This window comes from Cryptomeria japonica, chromosome 11 (genome assembly GCF_030272615.1).
Source record: "Cryptomeria japonica chromosome 11, Sugi_1.0, whole genome shotgun sequence".
NCBI lineage: Eukaryota > Viridiplantae > Streptophyta > Pinopsida > Cupressales > Cupressaceae > Cryptomeria > Cryptomeria japonica.
Window position 1 is genome coordinate 135,705,818 of NC_081415.1, and position 24,383 is coordinate 135,730,200.

General features: G+C 34.9%; 1 protein-coding gene and 1 non-coding gene across 4 annotated transcripts in view; one reads left to right on the top strand and one right to left on the bottom strand.

The window, feature by feature from the left end:
* The first annotated feature begins 3,302 nt into the window (after window positions 1–3,302).
* LOC131032655 (homeobox-leucine zipper protein ATHB-15) overlaps window positions 3,303–24,383 on the top strand; it is a 39,029-nt gene continuing 17,948 nt past the window's right edge. The window contains exons 1-4 of one of the 3 annotated variants that reach the window (XM_057963690.2): window positions 3,303–3,596; window positions 5,392–5,526; window positions 5,682–5,912; window positions 18,499–18,700. In XM_057963690.2, the coding sequence (XP_057819673.2) occupies window positions 5,686–5,912; window positions 18,499–18,700 (429 nt within the window). In that variant the 5' untranslated portion in view covers window positions 3,303–3,596; window positions 5,392–5,526; window positions 5,682–5,685. The other 2 variants (XM_057963692.2, XM_057963691.2) reach the window with 2 other exon arrangements.
* On the bottom strand, window positions 21,681–21,751 carry TRNAA-AGC (transfer RNA alanine (anticodon AGC)). The gene has a single exon. It is a non-coding gene; the product is annotated as a tRNA-Ala (tRNA).

Here is a 24,383-nt window from a genome sequence, read left to right on the forward strand (position 1 = left end):
TTAATAAAATATAGAATGCTAGTCTTAAAATGTATGGAAGGATAGGTTGAAGTGTAATCTTATATAAGTTTCTAATAAATGTAGACATGATAAGGTTTTAGGTAATCAAACTAAATGATAAGTGAGATATAAGTTTAAAAAATATTAGACTCTAACAAGTATAAAAATAACAAGATTTTGGATGATCAAAATAAATATTAAGAGGTTTAATTTAAAACAAATCAGATCTTGATACATTTAAAGTAGACAATATTATGTTACATTCGGTGTGTGTGTGTGTGTGTGTGTGTGTGTGTGTGATTTTAATTTTTTTATTAAGAAAGTGGGGTAGTTTTTTCAATATGTTTATAGGCTTATGTTTTGTTGGAAAAAATATTTAAATTTTTTAGAATCTTCAAGATTTATTTTATTATTGGAGGAGTGTCCCTTGTACTATGAATAGAGTTCCTTCTAATAATGCGACTCAAACCACTCCTCCTCTTGCTCTACATAGATAGAACACTTATGTATTTGCAACCATTTTTCTCTACCTCCTACATAACATTGAGATCATTTCCTTTTGTTTCTAACGCAATGATGAGGTTGGTTTACTTCACCATGTGGGATAGCTTCTGGGTCAAGACATATTGTTACATGTATAAATCATCTACTAAGATGAGGTGTCTCTATTCCCATAACTATGACTATGTAGGAGCAATGATATGATGGTTGGGCGACACTAGAGTTTCTTAATGAGCATATGCCTAGTGGGTGGTCTTGAGGCTTAAAGAGCTCCCCCACCTTCACTTGAAATTATTGATTGTTCTTCATTTGTTTTGATTATCTCCATTTTGTGATCTCATTTGTTTTTGGATCATACATGTTGACAACCAGTTTTTATGAATAACTTCTAAAATATAATTGCCATTTTTTTAATATGAAATGTTAGAAGAGTTTGCATTAAAAATACGAACTTAACATCAAAGAGAGATGAAGATGTTGCAACTTTAGCATAAAATTGTTTGGAAAAAGGTCATTCCTTTAAACACACAAATTAAAAAAATAACAAATAAATTTCACATAACTATCGAACTAAAATAAAGAAAAAATACTTCGCCTATTAATTTAGTTCACTTTGCTCAATGGTCATGCCTACTTTTTTGTGAAATATATTGCATGATACATTACACTTGCTTTTACATTACTAGACTACTCGTAATTGACCCAAAAAATTCATGATAGTAATTTTTTTTTTTTCTCATAGCTTGAGCAAGGTCTTCTCTTAACTTTTATTGTTTTGACTAGATTAGTAGGGAAAGGGTCATGATCTCATAGGTTTACTACGTAAGAATCTTAAAATAGAACAAACAAGAAGAACAAAAAGAAAGCACACAAGCCTACATAAACCATCTCAACAACAAAACTAACCTACAAAAAAAAAAAAAAAAAAAAAAGTTTCGAGGAGCCAAAAACAACATCAACCAAGGAGGTTTTAATCTTCAACAAGGGATTCAAATGACTCCTCCCAAGCATCTTTCTCTTAAATGTGCATGGTCTTCTTATTGTTATTGTTTATTAACCCAAGATCCTTGTTTTTATCTTGCTTCTTCCTCTATTTATTATTGCAAATTTTCTTCTTTTTAATATTCAAAGACTTGTCGATATGAGAGGCTTTCATCTATGAAAAAAAATTATGAGTTCATTAATGCTTCAAAATTGCTTAAAATAGTTCAAATTTCTTGTGAAAATTCTGTTGTACAACTTAACCTTAATTGTTTATAAAATAGATAATATCTCTATACAATTGACTACTATATAAATTGTAATAGCCTTCTTTATCAAAAAGGTATGTGTCTTATAGTAGACCTTGTATTCTCCATTGACAAACACAAACAAATACTAGTATTGTCCACCAGTAGACACAAGTAATACACACATGTGATTTTTATGATTGTTTTTTATCAAGACATAAAGCACATTACTGCAACACAATATTTGGCTCGTATAAATACGTTTTGTTTGAGTTGTATAAATACATTTTGTATTATAAAATGAATGCTTGAATTTATTAGAGTTTTGAGTGTACATCAATTTAAATGGAACAATTAAAAAAACATCTTTTCATATACATATCGCCTAAATGAAAGACTTATTAAAAATTATGTTATTTATTTATTTATTTTTCATGAAATATAATATATTCTTCTAAGATCATTCTCACTTAGTGTTAAATATATATTTTTCGAATAAATACATGTTAATGATTTGCAAAACTAAATTATTCTTCTCAATACAACAATTATCTTGATTTCAAACATAATGCCTTTTATCGAAAGAACAGAACAATTGTCTTGATTGATTTTTTTTAATAGTAAAATCTTTTAGATTAATAAAATCTATATTACAGTGTGTTAACATTTTTAATTTTTTTTATTGTTTAGGATTTAGTTTGTTATTGTGATGATGAAATTAACATATCCATAACACTTCTATTTTAGTTTTGTGCCCACCTTGGTTGCAAATATCTTAGTGAAATAACCCAATACCTGTTTACATCCATTTCATCTCTGTTTTGCGCCATTTTCCATATATTTGCCATTATTGTACATTCATTTGCACTAGCTTCTATTTATTCCCTCCCTACTTATCTCACCACTCTTTGTATTGTCTCACTCGAATCTTATATGTTATTCTTATTAGATCATTTACCTACAACCATCTCAAATGTCCATTCAAGAAAATAGAACTAGTTGTCCTCCTTAATAGAAGTAATTTCGACTTTTTTACCAGATGTATGGAATCTCTTTTAGGTATACCAATTACACCTTCTAACAATGTAAGTGCTAGTTTATGATTTGTTTGTTTTATTATAAGGAAAGATTTCATCCTTGTACTTAGACTATCTATAATTTGTTTGTTTTATCATAATCACGTGATTCATCCCTATTCTTATCTTTTGAAAAAGTTAAAAACTACACCTAAAATACCTAAACAAGAAAATTAAACATAACACCTAAGATTCCAAAACTTTTATCATTTAATATTATACAACAAAAATTAGATATGGCAACCATCTAATCATAATAATCATACTTAAGAAAATAACTTATTTCTAAAAAAATATACCTTCTTTCTAAAAATATCTGACATACAAATCCAAACCTTAATCTTCAAGCTGCTTGTGATTAAGACTACACTGGCTTGGGAATAATAACAAGAAGCTTCTCGGATTGTTCCCAATTTAAAATTGATAATGACAAATAAATATATTTAAAATTTGGGGAAAGTGGAAGGCGGCCCAACCTGCAAGTCATTTTGCCAACCGCTTTTTCAACAAGCATATCAAATTTCGTTATCGTGGGGCTCATTTTTGTCAAATACTTCGCCTCACACTAAATTTTCTGCGCACTATTCGTCAAATTCTTTGGTCTACGAGGGTAAATTTCAACGTCTACCGCCACTAGAGCTCGGGGATTAAAACTTGAAAGACCGCGCGTAAATCTTGAGGTAACTTTCAAAGATAAAATTTTACATGGGTTTCGAGGATTTTTGGGGTAGACCAGAGATCGAATCTCAAGGCCAGCACGAGCGATTTCGAAGGGAACAAAGATTAACAGGTACGGTCAAAAGCTGCCTCAAGATTTGGAGTTCTTTGAAGCCCGAGTATCGCCTGAATGCTTTTTTAAGGCGTATTTTTTGATTGCCTGAGGACTGAAGTAGGAATCTCCAAGCGCACGGTCTTAAAAGAATGGGAATTGTGGTTTTAAATTGTGTGTAGTTTTGATCTCAAGATTTGAAGGTTATCGATTGAAATATATGGGTTAGAATTTGAACTTTGGCTCCTTTTTTTAGAAGGTTGAAGTTCGAATTTAGTGTCTGAAATGAAGGCCTCTTTGAAGTTGTAAAAAAGTTAGAAGCTGTGGAGGGATCGGTTAAGTTCTTTGGGAGCTGTGGTTAAAATCCCGACTCTAGAAGCCTAGAAATTGTAATATTGTTCAGAATTGTTTAAAGATTTAAGTGTTAGTCTGGAATCATGTTACTTTAAGGGTTGAAAAGAAAAAGCTTCTTTCAATTTGAAATTTCAGGCGATGTTATTCAAGTCATTTGAGACTGAATGCATAATCTGAAGCTTTGAAGCTTTGAGATTGAATGTGATAGTTCGAAATTGCCTAAATACTGAAGTTTTAGTTTGGAATTGAGTCTTTTTTAATTTTAAAAGATTGAAAAGTAAGGCACAATTTCAAACTTGTCTGCATGATTGAATGATATGGTTTAGAATTACTTAAAGAATGAAGTTAAGAGTTTGAAATTAAGTTTTTTCCAGGTTGAAAGATGGTTTAGGATTCCCTTTGGAGATAGAAGATTGTCTGTTAAGTTCATCTGTTCTGAACTTCGAAGCTTTTCATTAATGGAAATTTGAATTGAGGACTGTAGAAAGGCCTGCCTTGAAATGAGTTGAAGAGTAAAACTTGATTCCCATGGCTGAGATTTGCTTGGAGACTGTTTAGTTTTAGGTTAAACTCGAGGTTTGGGAAGCATGCTTAAAGTTGATTAAAGAATAAAGATGGAACATTCATTGCCTAATCAATCTGTTTGGAAGCTTGTGAAGGCTTCAGACCTGTGGTTTCACATTGCCTTTAAACTCCAGCTCAAATCTTGAGGTAAGCCTTTGTGAAGATTAAGGTTTGCAAGTCATGTTTCCAAATTTACGCTGTTTTAAGGCTTTTGTGAATATCAGTTAATAAATTAAAGCAGTTTTAAAGTTTAGTGAGGCTTGTGGAGGGTGAGAACAACACTTCAGGAATGCTTGAATGTGGACCTTAGATTGTCATTTTATGCCATTTTAAGGATCAAACCTGAAAAACATTTTTTGAAAAATATAAGCTGAGGGAAAATGTTTCTCAAACTAGCCTTTTTTTGAAGTTAATGCATGCTTGAGAAGACCGAGTCACAGGAACTGGATGGCAATAGTTGAAAATGACAAAGTAAACCATAATGAAAATCTAAAATCGTGATTGTGCTTCTTGTGATTAGGGCTCAAAATAGACACCCGCTAAAGATTTCAAGTTTAGATCTCAAAGTAAGTAGTTTGAAGTTTTCTGTAATAGCATAAACCATGGCTGGAAATTGCTTTGAAGGTAAAGCCATATGATATTTTGCTTGAAATAATAGTTCAGCTGTGAGAAAACGAAAATCCTGAGAATGTTGTGATTTATCTTAGAAGATTTTGTTCCCTGTAGATTGCTTTTAAGGTTTTGAAAATCTCTGCCTTTTGCATGATGGATGGTTTGTATTTCAGTTAAACCTAATGGTATGCATATTCAGCAAAATAAGCCTTAAGCAGCATGTTCAAATATCAAAGCTGATGAAAATAACAGTGCTGTGATACAATTTTTATTTTACTGTTTGCAGGGCTGGGGTGATTCTTCCCATGATCAGGTGCAATCCTTTGTAATTATGATAACCTGCATCTGGTGATCTGGGCGAAATTCTTGTCTAGTAACTTTCTGCAATCAAGCTCAAACACAGCTGGCCTAATAAGTGTGGGTTAGTGTTTTCATCCCTGATCTTAACTGGGTCAAGAGACTCAAGACTCAAATTGTAAGTACGAGGGAGTCTGTTAAGGACACATACGGTGGTGAACATGCAGTTCTGGAACTCTGTAACTCAGATATAAGCCCGAGTAAACTCTTTGATTGCAGGAGGATGCCCAGTATAATGGAGAAGTCAACTAGTGGTAAAGATGGTAACAAGGACCTGTTGGATAGTGGGAAGTATGTTCGTTATACCAATGAACAAGTGGAAGTGTTGGAACGAGCTTATAATGAATGCTCAAAGCCCAGTTCAGGTAGACGTTTGCAGCTTATCAGAGAGAATCCTATTCTTTCCAACATAGAACCCAAACAGATAAAAGTTTGGTTTCAAAACAGGAGGTACGTTATGTGATGAATATCTGAGCTTTTTGTTTTAGACATAATAAATGTGTTAGAATTGTGCATATCTTTAGTTGATACAGTATAGTTTCCTGAGAAAAATAAGGGTCTATGGAAGAAGCAATTAAGCTTTTCTTTTTCCTGGGAATTCTTTATGTGAATATCAAGAGTTGGAGTTTGCCATAATTTTTGCTGTAGAATTGCATATATGTAATGGTGTTCCAAAAGGCTACAATATCTGGTTATGTTAAAAATTCACATTTCAGCAGCTTTTATGTGAATGAATTCTCTAGTCCAGAGATGGTTAGGTTAGACTAAATTTAACACACTCAATTGAAGTTGCTTTTAATTGCATTCATGTAGGCATTATCCTTGAATTTGATATAATCACTTACAGGCTCATTTCATGTACATTTACTAGGCCTTCATTCAGTTGCATTTACAAGGGTTCTTGTTCTTACCTGTTGGAATATTGAACTGATTTTTATGGTTGGATTACAATTCTTCTAGTTACCAAGTTCTGCAAGGTTTTCTTATACCAATCCAGATGGATCCCATGGAGATCTCAATGGGTCTTAGGGTTCTTCCCCCCTTATAAATCCTTTGATACTAGAAAGAATGTCTATATCCTAACACTAAGATTTAGGCCATGTAGATCATAATGAATCTCGGGGTTCTTCCCTTATATAAATCCATTGATTCTTGAAAGAATGAGTAAAGCCTAACACTAAGATTAAGGCCTAAATGTAGGAAACACTACAACAGGACGACAATTTGAAGACATAAGTTTATAATTTTTCACATTTTGGCATATACCTTCCATGTTGTTCAAAATTCCCATTCAACTGAATCTTTAATGAATTTGTCAAAATTATTAGCTATGTCTTGCTTTTGTTGTCATGTGCATTACATATAGATCGTTTTCCTGAAGTTTGAACATATGGACCAAGTTTTTGAAGGACTACAACTTTAGCAAAATCAACCATGGTCATGATTCTCATTGACAGTTCAAATTATCAAGATGGCCATTCAAATTCAACAATTACTAAAATTAATTGACATCATAAGATGGAAAATGGTATGATTCAATAATTCTAATGTTTGTTCTCGAAAAGTTGTAATCATAAAGTCTAGTTTAGCATGGGCATTTGTTAGCAGCGATTCTGTTCAAACAAGCAAAATCTAGAGTCAGTTTGTATTCATGACATTTCCATACTGTTTATCAATACATGTCAAATTTTGAGTTGATGAATCAGCGTGTGAATGGCTGTTATAGGAGAGATCACTTTTACTTTTAGCAAAAGTTGTATTCATTTAAAGTGATTAGGCTGTCTTGGCCAGTGGTGTGGACTTGCATCTCTTGATTAAACTTTCTGCTGCTGGGAGCATCAGTATTTGTCCCAGACAAGAACTTTCTCCTTCAGACTTGTATTAACGATAAAAATATATTTTAGTTCAACTGAAACTGTTCACATTGGCAGTCTTATCTGAAACTTTATGCTTAAGTTTTTTGTTAAGGATCAAATAGTCTGCCTGTAAGAATAACTTGTTGCTACCTTAGTACCCCACTCCCTTTTTTCCAATCTCAAACTGCAGGACTACAGGATCTTGCTATAGGTTTTTGGTGAATTCTAACTTTTAAATTATGCCTTGAATGTGTTGTCCATTTCAATCATGTGATAAACAACTAGCAGTGTAACTGTATTTGCACTTGTAGCCATTTCATTACATTGTGCTTTGCAAGTTGTACAGTAATAAGGATGTTCAAGTCACTATCTATTCCTTCCGTTGCCTTGTTTATTTATAAGTGGATGAAATTAATACCTTAAATTAGATGAAACTAAAATTGCTTTGATTTTGGATAGGCTGGTGGTGATATCTTCACTTGTTGGAAGACATGGTCACAACTTCAAATACTTAAAAGTTCATTATTGAACAAAGGTACTAATTTAGAAGTGTAATTTGAAAAAAAAATGACCTTGGGCCATAGTTAATAGGAGATGGGTGCTAGTACTGGTATCGGAGACGGGGATGTGTTGAAGTATCAGTAAATAATATTTACTCATGCCTAAGTTTACTTAGGCATGATTATTTAATATTTCTCAAGTGCATAGATATTTGCATCAGGGTAGTTGTACCTACTCTTGCATATGATTGAGACACATGTCCATATCATGTGATCTCCTACCTATTGCCATTTGCTCTATAAGTAGGCATATTGTACATTATTTCACATCTCAAATCAATTCATCTCTTTGGTGAAATATTTGTTTCTCTCCGTGAAGGTTATAATGCAAGTTGTGTTCTTGGCAGTGGAGTTTTACTACAACATGGTAGGTATTAGAGCAGTCTTCGTGCGTCTCCTTCTGCATCTGAGAGTTTTTGCTAGTTTGATTTTGAGGTTAGTTTTTTGGATAGTTATGATTTGCAGTTAAGGTAATCATCATTTGATGCCCCAAATTAATTAAAGATCTTATATTAACTTCTCGGTTTTGAAGTTTGAGTATTTTTCGGCATTGAGGGCATCTTTGTTTTGCTATTTGTTGTGCCATTATCATTTGGCCCAAATCGATTTTTGCCTTTTGGTTTATTGCTTGGCTTTCATATTGGCAGATTGTGTAGAGTAATTTGCATTTGTTACTAATCTTTGCGTGAGATCTAATTGGTGGTGTATATTCCTCATTGCATTTTTCTTGGTTGTGTTGAAGATTTGGTTGTTCTTCCAAAGTATCCCATTAGATAAGTCCCTTGGAGGTTTCAAAAATAATTATATCCTCTGCATTTGTTGCTTGGATTGTGCTTTGGATCGGCCCACTCATCTTATTGTTGGATGGCATTTGAGGTGATTGGTGTTACGTTTCACAGTGAGCTCGTGGGTTCTTGTGATCGACTCTTTGTTGCAAGCGTTTAATGCTTGGTGAGTGGCGCTCCTCATTGCTATATTACCTGATTGCACAAGGTAGCATCCTTATTTTGTTGAGGGATGACTTGTTTTTCCACATTGCTCGATGAACCACCTACCTTGGCACCGAGTTCTCTCCACAACACGCATACCTTCTATTCTTGGCTTGATCTTCAATTGTATATGGTTGATAGTGCCCAATTTCTCCATTGACACATTCGACTCATCATCTTGGCATAACTTGTATTTTATTAAGGCTGGCTTGATATATCATGTGTTTTGCTTGGCGTTGATGTAGATTGGGCTTCATTTCATATTCACTAGACAAGCTGTTTGTAGGGGCTTCAACATTGTCTGACGGTTTATTGCCTTTCTCATGATTGTATCATTCCTTTGGTTTTTAATCATCGAGGTCGAGCTGTTTCTTGATTGGCTGGAGAGATCTCTTTGAAGCTGTATTTGCTGTTCTTGGACCGGGTTCTTCACCTTGAGATTTCGTGGGATTATCCATAGTAGCGACCTTCATATATCTGTTGCAGCCATTACCTTCACTAATTCCCAGCAGTTATATGCTAGTGCGGGTCTTAATTGATGTGGATCGTGCCTTTCACTATGTAGGTTTGTATAATGGCCGAATGCCTTAATTATTTGGCCAGCGATTTCATCGTGTCTCTAGTATAAATCCGATTGGTTATGATAGAGGGCTTGTGGTTTGTAGGCACCCTATGCACCATCGACTGGCTCACATTTCCAATCAGCCCTTCCTACAGGTGAGAGATTGGGTTGGTTTATTTCTTTCACAAAGTTAGATCACACGATTTTGGCCGGCGTATCAAATTTGTTGGTAGGTCGTGGGTTCATTTAAGTTTCATTTGTTTGAATTGGGTTGCTTTGTGTTTGATCCACCTGAGTTCTCCAACATCGCCGATTTGTGATCTTCTTGACTGGCTAGTTCGGCTTTGGCGCAACTTATTTCTCCATTAATGAAATTTCATTGGCCATTTTTCATTGATTTGAGTGATACTCTAAAGTCTCAAGCCAATAAATATTTGTGTTGTATTAGGGTTTGGAGATATTGTTGTGAAAAGCTATTTGGTGGGTTTGCAGTGTGTTTTGAGGTTTTGGGATTTTTATCCCACATTGTCTATAGACTTGGATTTGGGCTCTTTATATGTGGTGCTGCTCCCTCCACCCAATTGCCATTATGACTTTTTCCAACTTGTGAGGTCTCTATTTTTGTCTTCGATATTGGATGTGGCCACATGGAGTGATGTACTGCTGCGATTTTAGCCCCTTGGGTGCCTCAAAAGTGCTTAGAATAGGCCTTTTTTTCATTTTTGCATAACTTTTGCAAACAGAGGGTGGTTTTCGCAATCTAGACATTAACTTCACAATGGACAAGGTATTTTTTAGATATTTTGTTGTTTGGTGCCAAGTTTTGTCCGTTGAAGTTTGAATCTTGGTTTTGCACAATTTCATTTTGTTGATCTCTATTCATGATGTGAGAAGTGTATCATTGATGTCATAATGGGTTATACAACACATCCTTTTGTTATCACTTTGACTAAGGATAATTATGAGTCATTGGCAAAAGGAATCATCACACATTGTCGATGGTTTAATCTCTTGCCTCATCTTTATGGACTCATTCCTGAGCCAAAGACATTATGGAAGCAATTAGTTTGGGCTAATCGAAATGATCATATCATAGGGTTGATTGGTTGTAGCATTAATAAAAGCTTCTTCCATGATATCTACCCCAAGTTTAGCAGTATTCAGTGCCCACATATAGTTTGCACCATTATTTGGGAGATTTTTTGGAGATCCACATGTTCCTCCATTCTCAGATGATCTTGCTTTAGATTGCCTTCTACCACTTGATGATGTTGACAAGATTCCCTTTGATGATCGTATCTTAAAGGAGTTTGAATATAAAGCAACACTTGAGTGTTATGATGATCTAGTGACTCCACTTGCAACTCCTACTTCTCCAGTTGAGATCAAACATTCATCTCTTGTTAGTGATGCATTGCAAGAGGTATCTATTTGTCTTCCTGATTGGGATTCCTATTTGCCGGACATTGGTTATTTGGATGACCCATTTGAGGGTTTATCTCTCCTATTTGATGATAGTTGTGGTACAATTGTTGTCACTTCATCTTTGTCTTTGGAGCATGTTCACAATCAGTTTCCATTGGTTCCTTGTTTGTCACTTTCTAGTGTGGTTGGGCATGTACCTAATTGGTTTGTTGCAGCTTCATCTATCAAGGACTTGGTGACACATGAGCAGATTTCAGAGGCATCATCTTCATACATTTGGATCTAGCTTCCTACCAATTCCTATCCAGAACAAGAAGCATTCCTACATTTGTACTTGGTATATCTTCTTCCCAAGGGGAGAAATGTTGTTTGTAGACATTGGAATATGTTTTGTCTTCAAGCACTCACCATTTTTGCAGGACATTGTCCATTATGAGGGGGGCTATGTAGTTTCTTTTCTTCCTTCCTATGGGGGGATTTTTGATTGTATATACATGATGTATGTTGTCTTTGAGGGGTGTGATTGAGTCCTCCATGCATCATCTTGTTTGTTTTGTTTTTCTCTTTTGGAGAAGATTCTTCTCCCATGTGGTTTTTTCCTTTCCTCTATTTGCGAGAGGTTGCATTTGCATTTTACATGGGTATCTAAAATGGTTTTGTAGCCGGGACCCATATTGCATTTTGCTCTTTATTGCATAATAATCTTCTCCCTAAGTTGCACTTAACGGGGGGTGTTGAAGTAAATAATATTTGTTCATGCTTAAATTTACTTGGGCATCATTATTTAATATTTCCTAAGTGCATAGATATTTGCATCAGGGTAGTTTTACCTACTCTTGCATATGACTGAGACACATGTCCATATCATGTGATCTCCTACCTACCACCTTTTGCTTTATAAGCAGGCATATTGTACATTATTTCACATCATCTCTTTGGTGAAATATCTGTTTCTCTTTGTAAAGGTTATATTGTAGGTTGTGTCCTGGTAGTGGAGTTTTACTCCAACAATGGGTACTGTATGCCATTTAAAAAAAAGGCTAGGTACCAAAATGCTTAAAAGTTAAAAATAAAACTAATATCTTAAAGTATTGAAATAGATAACTTATGTTGATATTTGATAATCATCAGCATGATTAGAAAAAAAAATTTAAAACCATAATCATTAGGAGATGACAAAGAAACTAGGAGGGGAATCGCATTTTTTTTACAAACATAGTATCGGGGACGTTGGAGATGACTATATATTAAATCAATTGATAAAACTTCAATGCATGTACACATCCTAAGCCTTATTAGTTATTGTTGTTTTGTTTTATATTCTTACTTCTTTGTGATTTAGGAAAATTTCTACCCACAAAACAGTTGTATTTTTTTGTTAAAAAAATAGAAAATTACAAGTTTAATAGTGTACATGTTTAGTTCTTTTAACTTTTTATAGGTCTCCGAGATAGTTGTGTGATTTTGGTGCAGGATACAAATACCATGGGTCAGGTTACAAGTCTCCTTGTAATTATGCTTTGTGTGTTGGTTATGACCTGAAGGTTGGGTGACTGATTTTTTTTGTATGGGAAGAGCTATTTAACAAAATCATTGGGGCTTATTTTGATCTATAATGCATCAACTTTCTCATATTCTACGTTATTGATACTATTCAAGCAAGAGATTAGTTATGCCAAAAGTAGACCTTGCAGCAAAGTTCAATATGGTACCAAACTAAAAGGTTGCACTTAAGCCATAAGATTAGCTTGCTTCCAAGCTCTTGCTAAAATCATTTTTAGTACAAACTGGAGGTTAATGCTAAATTGTCAATGCCAAGAACCATATTAATGCAAGAAAGGAATTGACATCACTTTCCAGCTGCACCAAGTTGTTTTGCCAAAGATTGGTTTGTGTCAAAGACTTCTCTAATCTCAAATCAAGACAGAGCAGAGAAGAAGTATAACGAAGCTAGGTGTTTGCTGTTGTTTGAACATTCTACCTAGAAATCCTTTCAAGTAGTTTTTGTAACTGACATTGGATTTGTCTTGGGGATGGATACAGAGGGGAATAAAAAACTCCAGCTTTCAGATAATTCATCTGCCATTTCCAAGTAAATCCCTTGCCCTTCTAGTTATTTATTGAGCTCCTCCCGTGACCCAAATCAGTTCCCCAACTTCAGTGCAGCATTATTTCATGAAGCAGATCAGATCAGAAATAGGATTTAATGGCTTACATTACTCAATTTGCCAAGTGCTCTGATGATGCGTGTTTTACATGCACAAAAGGTAAGAGAACAGACTTATTCAAGAATTATCTTGTAAATAACAATAATTAATGTATATTTTAATACATATATGACTTAATTTGACTAGGAGACAATTACTATAATTAACTTTTAATAACAGTTCTTACTTAATGTGACTACGAATTCAGTTATTATCTCAATACTACAATATGATTATAATCAGAAAATTATAAAGTACATAAATTAAGATTTGAGACTTATCTTATGTGAGATGAGTGGAGTCTTGTAAAAGGATAACCTGCACCCAAAAGGAAAGGCAAACACCTACATACATGTTCAATCAACATCAGTCCTAATCCATTCTAATGCAAGCAGACAGAATTTGGTATATGAGACATGAGAGGGGTTGCGCAGGTCTGTTGTCTACCAAGCCCAAGGAATGGTTGCTTCTCACCTCCTTGCTAGACTTGGCAGCCCATGTTGCTTGCCCTTCAAGTCCATTAACAGTTCTTACACACTTCACCTTGTGAGTTTGGCATAGAGAGTGCAATCTGGTTCCTTGACTCCCAGGGTCCTTATGACCACCTGTGAGCCCCTCGTCACCACTGGATTACACCTCTATCCTTTCCCTGCAAGATGCAACAACAGATTGCATACGTTTATGCTACTGTATTTGCAAACAGTTTCAGTCTGATATTTATTGGCAATTTGTATTACATTGATAATATCATACTATATTAGCAATATTATATCAGATTTTATTAACTCTGGTAGCTTCAGATTTTATTAACATCATTATGTTATATTGTTACCCTATTTTAACAATATTATTATGTTAATGTTTTCCTCATATATCATATTAACATTATTAATTGTGATAGCAGTATTATATTATATTAATGCATCATGTTGTGTTAACAGCATCTTATTATATTAGTAACATCCTACTATAATCTTAGTCGGCCATATTCTTACCAGCACAGACCGTGGGAGTGCTGACCTTTTTTTCTTTATTTCCTCTTTCTTCCCAGAATTTTTCCCTCTTTCAATCCTTTCGTCTGAGTGAATGCTTGATGATATTCTGATTTGATAATCTCTGCTGTGTATGCTTCATCTTTTCCTTTCCTTTATATCTCTCAATGTGAGGGAGAGGTCACATCTCTTCATCATGTGTGCCTTTTGGCAAGAGACGCACACTTTCACCATTAGCACCCTTTTAAAGAGTGCAACTCTTCATTATTTCTGCCCTTTGAAAGGGACACAACCTTTCACAGTCAGATCTACACTTCTTATTTAAATCAGATCTGCACTTCTGATTCCCAAATTATCCCCCTCGCAAATGAGGTTCGCTTCTCCCTTTTATATCTCATGTTTGAGGGAGTCACGACTTTTCATTCCATGTCTTTTGACAATTAATTAAATTAATTAAATTTTAAATATATTTAATTATATTCTTTTACATTTTACTTTAAATTTTATTTTTATTCTTTTGAATTTTAATTTTATTGTTATTATTTACAATTAAATTCTATTTTAAAGTGGGAACATTACAGATATCCTACTGCCAGAGGCCTTTTGGATAGATCTAGCAAAAGCATGTTTCTGTCCTTTAAAATATAAAATTACCAAGGCAAACTACAATAAAGCAAGAAAGAAAAGATCTATTTACTATCACCGAACTAAGTAGATTACCATCTAACATGATTCCAAATCCATCTGAAAAAGATTTATGGCTGCTGCAGGCATCTACATAAACACAAACCAAAATCTATGTAAGCAAGTCTTAACATTATTCAAAATTGAAATCAATGTTGATGAAGAGAGCTGAAAAACTAGTTCCCAAGATTGATACTAGGTCCCTTATCATCTCCTGCAACATTGGTGGATTCATCCTTGAAACAATCTGATTTGCCACCTTATGCTCCAACACAGACTTCTGGTCCTGGAAAGGAAGAGGGAACTGGTTTGATGCATTCGTTGTTAGGTTTTATACAAGGTTTGATATTGATCACTGGTTTCATAGCAGACTGGCCTAACAGCATGTGGGTTTTCAAAATTAGAAACCACCCTTGGTTGAGGATGGGCCAGTCACCAAATCAAATAAACAAATGGTATATGTCTGCAATGATTTGATGCAGGCCCCTACCAACTACCGTGCCATTTCCTTTGTTAACCTGCTTCTCCAAGACCTTGAAAATAGCAATAATATTATGTAGAGGCTTGGCATTTGTGTTCACCACCTCTGCTATTATTAGTGGCCTCCTAGTATAATTTCGCTGCTTCCCTAAGTAACCCCACCTTTGCAGCAAGCTGATTAGGAGCGATCCCATCACTATTTTCAATGTAACATCTAAATTCTTGATACTTTTTTTTGAAAGATGTTTATGCCTTCTTCCATTAGCCTCCACATTGAATTTTCTCCCCTCTTCTCTTTGTCATGAGCTCAGTGGGTGGTTTTCATACAACTGTCAACTAAATGGAGAGGTGGAGAAATAGTTTTCAGAAAACTGCCATCAATCATGGCCTTCCTGATTAGAAAATTGTGAAAGGAAAAGAAGATAAGGATGGTCACCAATTATTTCACCATTAGATAGTTTATTTGTTGATAGTCCAACCATGAAAAACAAGTTGTTAAATTTCAAAGCTCATGCAAAGGGTGTTCCAAACTTACAACAATTAACAACAAAAGGATTGTGGAAGGAAAGGAAAATAAGGATGTTCACCAAGTATTTCACGCTCCTAAATTTGTTCCATGACTTTAACTTGCACATAACCTATGATTGAAATCTAGTTAGATTCATCATGATCAACGTACCTTCCACTGGGTTGAGAATGAAAGCAAGGATAGAATGTGACTTGTAATTGCAACTCCAAGTGGAAGTATAATTTGGGCCTTTAACAATCCCCAATGATAAATTTCAAAACTTTAATGATCCTTGGGGTCCAACAACATAGATGGTGCATCCCAATTGAATACCCACCATCGTGAGGGTTACCCCTATTAGGGCTTTAAATTTGCCTACCATTCACTAGCTCTTCAAGTGGTTCCCTAACTGTTTGGTCTACCTCTCCCTTATTTAAATGATTCTTGCAATGGTTTCTCTACATAGACAAAGTCCATTTAGCTAGGTAGCATGCTTACCATGTTACCTTATCCCTTTCATTTGACAAACCACCATCCCCAACTAGAGGAATGATAGAAAAGTGTATGCTTTTGACCAAATCTACAGCTGCCAAATTTTTGTGTCTCTGGCTAGTCTCTTAGTAAGATCATCAAGAAATCATCTTTGGTTTAGTTTCAACAATGATCCTCAAGGTGGCAACTTGTGGTAGTAAAGGCTACTCTAAATGCCAAAGGCTTCCACAAAGTTGTTAGAGGTCACTCATAAGCAACAGTCAAACCATAGAACAATGTTACTTGTATCCTTTTTGCCTATTCCTCTAGCCCCTTATATTCTTTGGTTTCCTATAGCCACCCCCATTGGTGTTCAACTTACACAATCTCAGATCCAGCATACCTTGGCTTGGCTCTTTTACTCAATTAATCACCCCTTCACCCCTTCACTGCGGAGGTATTTTTTGATGTTATTAGCCTTTAACTGAAAGGGGGATATAAATTTGTATTGCATTACTTGGAACTAGTCTTTTGTGGAATTATTATTTAATGAAGTCAATTGTGAAATTATAAAGTATATGATTATCGAGGAGATCTGGATGAAATTTGTCTCTAGGTTGATAAGACTGCCCTTTTCATACATTTTTTGAAATTCAGGGAGTCCTTATTTATTAATGACTATCATCTCAAATTCTCAATAGTTGGGAGATGGTGGAAACTCCACAGGGTTGGTACATGTATTAATGAAATTTTTAATTTTTTTCTAGAAAAAATTGTCAAGTGTGGTGATTTCCTAGAAATCACCAAACCTACTTCATCTGCAATGTGGAAAACTCTCCTAAATTTTTTTAAGTAGATTTTACAATTTATTATAAAAAAGATAGGTTTCTGTTTACCTAGTGCAATGAAATAAATGAAAAGATGAGTTTACCTTAACTCATCTTATTCAATGAAATATTGATTTAATTACGTTATTTCTTATATAAAGAAATCTCATCAAGGATAGATAATTTGTAGGATTGGCTGCAGAAAGTAAAGTTAATACTCTTAGGTATCACTAAGTCAGGATTCATGACAGTTATAGTGGAAATTAGTGTAAAATATATAAGCAAGGCTAATACAAGTGGTTATTGATTTTTGGTTTATTGAGTGAGCGGATGCCATTCATGATAATTTTGATTGGCTTTATAAGACCTTACGTAGAGCACTTAATCATTGTGGATGATATACTATTGTTTAATTAGACATGTAAATTGGCATCTCCTGTATTTGGAGCAGTGCTGGAAACTCCACCTCAAAACTAATTGCAAGTGAACCTGAAGAAGTGTGAGTTTGCATGTCAATTACTCATGATTTTGAGTTTTGTAGCTGGATTTAAATAGTTGAAGATAAACCCTATAAGTATTCATGCCATTTAGACTTAGCCAACACCTAATTTGACCAAGATGCATAGTTTTGTATGAGCTGCTTGGTTCATTGCTAATTTGTCAAGAATTAGAGCACCATTAAATATGTTCTCTAAAATAAAAGATTAGTTAAAGAGACTTAACACCCATGGGATCTATTCTGTAAACTTGACCTAACTATCCATTCACAGTAATGTGGGCCACTAGCCACTCTTGGAATCATTGGAGGTGTTATTTTTTTATTTTGTTTTTGGTGTTTGGAGTTGCAAACCTTTGAGTACTCACAATGGAGTATGGACAAGGGAGTAACATAGCCAGATGTGGAGTTGTAACCGACTACATAGAGATGTGAGCTCATGAGAATTCTCTTAGCAATTATCATGAAATTGTAATTTGAAAATACCACCATGATCATGCATTTAATATAGTCAAATGTTGGTTCGTTTGATGCCAAAGAAATTGAGTTACATCTTTTAGCATAATCAGCAATAATTACCAAATTTTGGTTCAACATGATAAACTCATCTGATCTTTTAGTATTGAACTATAGTATTATATTATTATTTATATAGAATTTGTTATAGTTTAGGCATGGTGTAACCCAAATATTTTCAACAAATTAAATGATATAAACTGATGTACTATGACCGACATGTAATTTGATAACAAGCTATGCGCATTTGATGCATCATAATGCAATTCATAGGACACATAACTAACTATTACTTTATTTAGAAACATTCATACTTAGTTTGCATTACTTAATGCAGCTATTTGTAGGAATTTTTCTTAGATTTACAAGTGCAACTTTGATTTTTTTCCGGGAATGATTCTCAATGCATATTGTGCTTATTCTAATTTTTATTAATGGATCTTCTTTTATCATGTGCTTTCAGGTGTCGTGACAAGCAGCGAAAAGAAACTTCTCGACTCCTTTCATGGAATGGAAAGTTTACAGCTATGAATCAACTACTTTTAGAGGAAAATGAAAGGCTGAGGAAGCAGGCAAACCAATTAGACAGTGAAAATCAGTATTTACGTCAACAATTGCAGTTAATGCATGCACGTGTTGGCAGTAACACTGCATCTCTCCAGCAGGTTCTTCCTCAGTTTTCATTGCTTTTACATATGTGGTTGCAAATAGTTTGATGTGATGATTTTTTTATCATTAGAAAACAAACTTCATGGTACTAACATATAAAATTTTAAAGTGCCACCTAAAACTTCCACAATAACTAGAGGAGTACATTTGAGGCCTATTATTAAATTTCATGAGTTGTCCATTCTCTTGCAATTCATACACTTTGTGTTTTGCCTCTTCTTTTGGTGTCCAAAAGATCTGAATTAAAATTGTAATTTTGAGGATCACACACTAGTATGGACTTAACATGTTATAAATGAAACTCCAATGGTAGTCAAATGAAAATTAACAATACTGAAGCTGTTTAAAAATAGGTTTTTTTTGCACAAAATAGAGCATATTTTTTGGAGAGATGTATGCCTTGAACTTTTAGTTCTTCATTTAAATACATATAATTTTATGAGCTTTAGATTGCATAAATCAAAAGGGTTACTAAAAATAGTAAATGAAGAATTCTCCTTGAGAAACAGAGTCTCATCCCTCATGAGGGTGACATGTCTTCCTCGGAAGTTGAAATGATTTGTTGACTAAAGAGAAAAGCTAATTGCGTTTAATTGTTTGTGGTGATATTTGCTGAGGTCATAGCTCCTTGACAATAACTTAGTGTTCAAACTTCAATCTTCAGATATGCATTGGATCACATAGGTCATGAACTAGTTTTGATGCACCCAAAGGAAAATCCATGACCCTTTAGAGGCACGTGGACAAGTTGTCAAGGTTAAATTCCACTCCAATGGGGCCCTGAAAATAAAAAATAAGAAAACATAGAAATTATTTAAAATTTTGAATTTTGAAAGTTTTTAGTCTTCTACAAAAATTGCCACCTAGATGAACTGAACTGCTTCTGTATTAACAAAAAATCCACCTTTCCCAAGGAAAAAAAAACTTTATCCCACAATCATACATGAATCATCAGCTGCATTAATCTTATTCTATGGAAGGTCAGTCTAAGAAATTTTCGAAGGCTCGAAACAATGTTTTACAATGCCACCATAATTCACATTTCCTTTTGAGGCTTATGGATATTCACTTTCCTTATTATCCAGCTAACTAGTGCCCTTCTTGTTTCTTTTTTAAGTACCTTTTACCAATCATATTCCCAATTCTCATCTGCTATCTGATTATTCTTATAGTGTTTTGGACAAGCTCTTGTAAGTTGCCTATGCTCATGTAAAATTTATACCTAAAAGGGTTGTTACGTTCCAGTAATCAACAAATGGTTTTCAAAAATTGCATTACCAGCATGTCAATCATGGTTGGGAGGCTCTTAACTAGATCCAATTCAACACCTAATTGTCCATAGTTGTTATTGGTCATCTGTTGAGCAATATGGAAAATCATGAAATGCATTTTCAAGGAATTATCAATCTTCTCAAATTTTACGTTGTGCCAAAATTCTAAATGCAAAACTGGCATGCAAACCCAATTTGGGCCAGAGGAGATGGTTTCCTTTGGTTGGTTGAAATTATTGTCATGTATTTCATGAAAACCTTAACCCTTTCTATTAAACAAAGACCTCTCAGAAAACAATTATTTTTTATCAGTGGTGTTTCAAAGGATCATCAGAGAATAACTACTTGGTAACATAATTGTCACAGGTTTGCCTTGTAAAGTCCAAATGGATTTTAATTATCTGACACTTGGAAGGGAGGCCGAATGCCCTTGAATTTGGCAGTTGATAGTCTTCTTTGTGACAGGGATTTTATCACCAGAGGATTGAGAATATTATCCATATTTGTGTTTTGATTGCTGACAATTTTATTGTATTTATGGGTGGTGCTAAGCTTAGCCTTATTTCTCAGCATTATCCGTAGAGGTCTTCTTAATTCCTTAATAGTGCAATTTGGATAGAATTAGATCTGCCATCTGCTATCCTCTAATTTGGATCAATTCATCAAACCTACTATTTAAGTGAGATGTAAAGAAAAGTTACATTGTATTAAATAGAAAGCTACAGTTCCTGAGTCTCTGTGAAAGATATCAATTCTAGAAAATAAAGAATGTAAGCTTGAGCAATCAAACATGCACACATATCAGGTCACTTTTATCCCTTCTCGATTCACACTATTACAAAGGTATGCATTCACGAGAGAACAAACTACATTGTGACTCTTCATTGCAAATTGAGTACAATTGCTTTCCCTATTTCTTCCTGAATTTCCCATGTCCTCAGAAGTGATACAAGAATCTTTATGGTTGCTTCTCCTTTAGTTCTTTGGCTAGCGAGTCAATTTTCTTGTCTTCCCTAATGTGCAATTATAAAAGGGGTGCACAGTGTACTGACTAGTGTTTTAGTAACGTTTGAATCAATGATTAATTAAGTCATCTTCATTATGATTTGGCTTGTTCCATTTGATTTTTGCAGGGGACATGTCCACTTGGCCCTAAGCTTTGTATTTCTTCTGCCCCTGGCGTGCAATTCTGTAGATTCTTGATGAAAGAGTTGCATAGATTTCACAATTTGGTAAAATCCTTGTTAGTACAACTGGAGTTGGCTTTTAAGATGAAGGAATGCCTATGTTGAATTTAATGAAACAGCCAAGCGCTATTTCATGATTTAACAACCAGCATCACATTTTCCTTTGCAAATTATCATTCCTCAGCACCATGAGGTTTTTCTTCCTGCAAGGAATTCCACATAAGCCACATTGTGGACCATTTGAAACCATTTCCATTGCTTTTTAATTTCTTGTCCTTTGTACCACCTTTGCACATTGCAAGACTATTTCTGTTGAGACATGGACCAGCTAGGACTCAAACCTAGGACCTTCCATCGCTGTTGGAGTGCTCTACCACTGAGCTACTGGCCCCTCTTGGACCAGTCCATCGTCGGTCCGGGGGTGGCTTATTTCCAACACCAACACCCCCCCTTAAGCCACACCTCTCGTGTGCTTAGGGCTCCTAGCCTAGACCTGGCTCTGATACCATGTTGAGACATGGACCAGCTAGGACTCGAACCTAGGACCTTCCATCGCTGTTGGAGTGCTCTACCACTGAGCTACTGGCCCCTCTTGGACCAGTCCATCGTCGGTCCAGGGGTGGCTTATTTCCAACATTAACAATTTCAAGCCATTTCTTCCCTAAAGAATGTGCATTATATATGTCCACAACCAGTGTCTCACAATGTTTTCATTGCTGTCATGTTTCCTCATTCCTCATTTCTTGCAACATGGATTTGAAGAGGTACAAAATTGTTTCCCAATTTTGAGTAAACCAGGAATGAAATTTTTCTTAATATATTTCATAATGCTCCATTTGAGACTGAAATAAGTTTCCTCTCACTTGAGCTTGTCATCATGGAGGAACAACCGCATAAATCTTGAGAAGGTAAATTGAACTCATCCCAATAGAAGGAATAACTGTAAATGCAGATTAGAGAAATCACCTAAATACAAATCTGACTAACAAGGCCATTTGAAGGGGTAACCTGCAGGGTTAGAAAAAGGAATGCAGTTATATATCAAGCGATATCCTATAATAGATGTGTTGCAATACAACCTTTTGTCCTCATTCTGTAAGGATACATGATTTCTTGATAATATGATTATGGTGAATGCACATGTTTAGAAAATATTCTAGGAATACGAAGTTTAAGTCCCAAAGTAGTTCCTTTACTAAGTTCTCACGTTTTTTATTGTTTGTGCTGTGCTAAGTTCTTGTTTCTTCATCTTTATGATTTGACATTATGATGTCTTGTTGACTTTTTGCTTCCTGGTTGAATAAAACATATTTATCTTGCGTTCTGCTTGTGGAATTCAATTACTTATGTTGTAATGTTAACCTCAATTTTGTAAGTTTTGATAAAGAGCTATGTTGGATGAGATAAGTCAAAAAGGGTTGGTTTCCTGTGCCTTTTTGTGATAATGAATGGTCATAGGCTCAAGATTAGAGAAACTTTTACAAACTGAACCTTAGACATCAATGTTAAAGTTTCCAAAATGGAAATGCTAGCCTCCAAATCCTCGTCATATTAGGAATTGGATTTCAAGACAACTAATTTCCTGAAAAATATAAAACCATAGATTTTTTGTAAAGTAAAAGCAAAAATTATACAAAGATGTGACAAATTTCTAGAAAATCACATTTATTGATATTCCATGTAGAACTACAGTGCATAATATTAAGTTATCCTTTACACATTAATCTATACATGCCAAAAAGGATAAAATCAGCACCAAAGTTAATCTTTATGAATTAGCCGGTAAAGGTAAAAGGAAAAAAAAATACATTGCATGCACTTGGTCCTTGATCTTTGAGATAATTAAAATTGGCAAACAATTTTTAATAAAGGAAAAAAATTGTATGAAAATAAGGAAATTACATAGTCGATATGCTAGTTTGGAAATTTAAGTGAAGGCAAAGCTGTGGACCATGGCTAAACAAATCACTATACCAGCTTTTAAGCAAAATCTCAGAGAAGGCACGACAAAGTCAAGCGCAATACCCTAGATTGGTAAAGGCAGGATAACCATCAACAAATCGACCACTGATATGCAATTGTTGTACATGAAAGGAGATGAGTGATAGAATCAAAATTAACTGTCTTTTCCATTTGACATTGTGATTTTAGTCATTGTTCTTCATAAACAGCAACAGAAAGTTAAGTAGTCATCTTTTGAGGTGGTCTGGGGTACTGGTTTCCTATTTGTTCTGAGTGTTGACCTTCCATGTTAGGGTGCAGCTCCTCACCAGGTGTCCAAGTTATCTCAGCAGGAACATGAGCAGGTATGGAAAGGGAAGGGTTCCAGTCTCACCCTTAGATAGTGAACTTCACAGAGCTCTCAGTTGGGATTGTGTTTCTTTTAGCAGTTTGGGCATTTTCATGCCTCACCTTCGCAAGTTTCTTTTAATTCTCTTTTGTGGTGAGGAGTTGTCAAGAGTTTCACTGTAGCTTGAGAGGTGCATGAAACTGTGACTCAGGTAAATAGGGGATATTTCTTATGCTACATACATTCCTGCAGAACTTTGATGCAGTTCTTTTGCTGGTGAATGGAGATAGCCATAAAAAGTATGAGATTTTTCTATGAAGGGAACATCCAAACTTTTTCATCAAGTGTTTTAGCCATGCTTTGAATGCTGGATGTGATAGTCTTGAGGTCTCTAATCAAGGTTGTCTTATCATTTTTCTACATGTTGGGTTTTCTTTTGGCATGTCATTAGGGAGTCTAGTGGAAAAGTAGCTAGCCCTAAGAAGGTAGGTGCATTCAAATGGCCTTTGTGGGAGAAGATGCTGCATTATGTGACTATTGTCTTTTAGGGTCCACTGGATGCCGATGCTGAAGTAATGAAATTTCTAGTCTGCTGGATGAGGTATAGTCATAGTCTTTTGTCTAGGGGAAACCTACCTTGAGATGAGAACTGAAGGACCTTATGATTTATCTCAATTGTCTAGATAGTCTATTTAGTCTGGTTGGATTTATGTCCAACCTAGCCCTTAGCTCTCATGAATAGGCTAATTAAGATGAGATAAGAGTGTGCATGTGGTGTCTCTAATTAGATCTCAATGGCAAAGCTTTGCTGGCCTCGAGAGGAGATAATCCGGTCCCTGCCCCACAATAGAGGTAGAACCACTAGCCATGGTAATTGATCCTGAATGTGGTTAGCTGGTTCACATCTCCAGCTCTCCTATCCATATTTCTA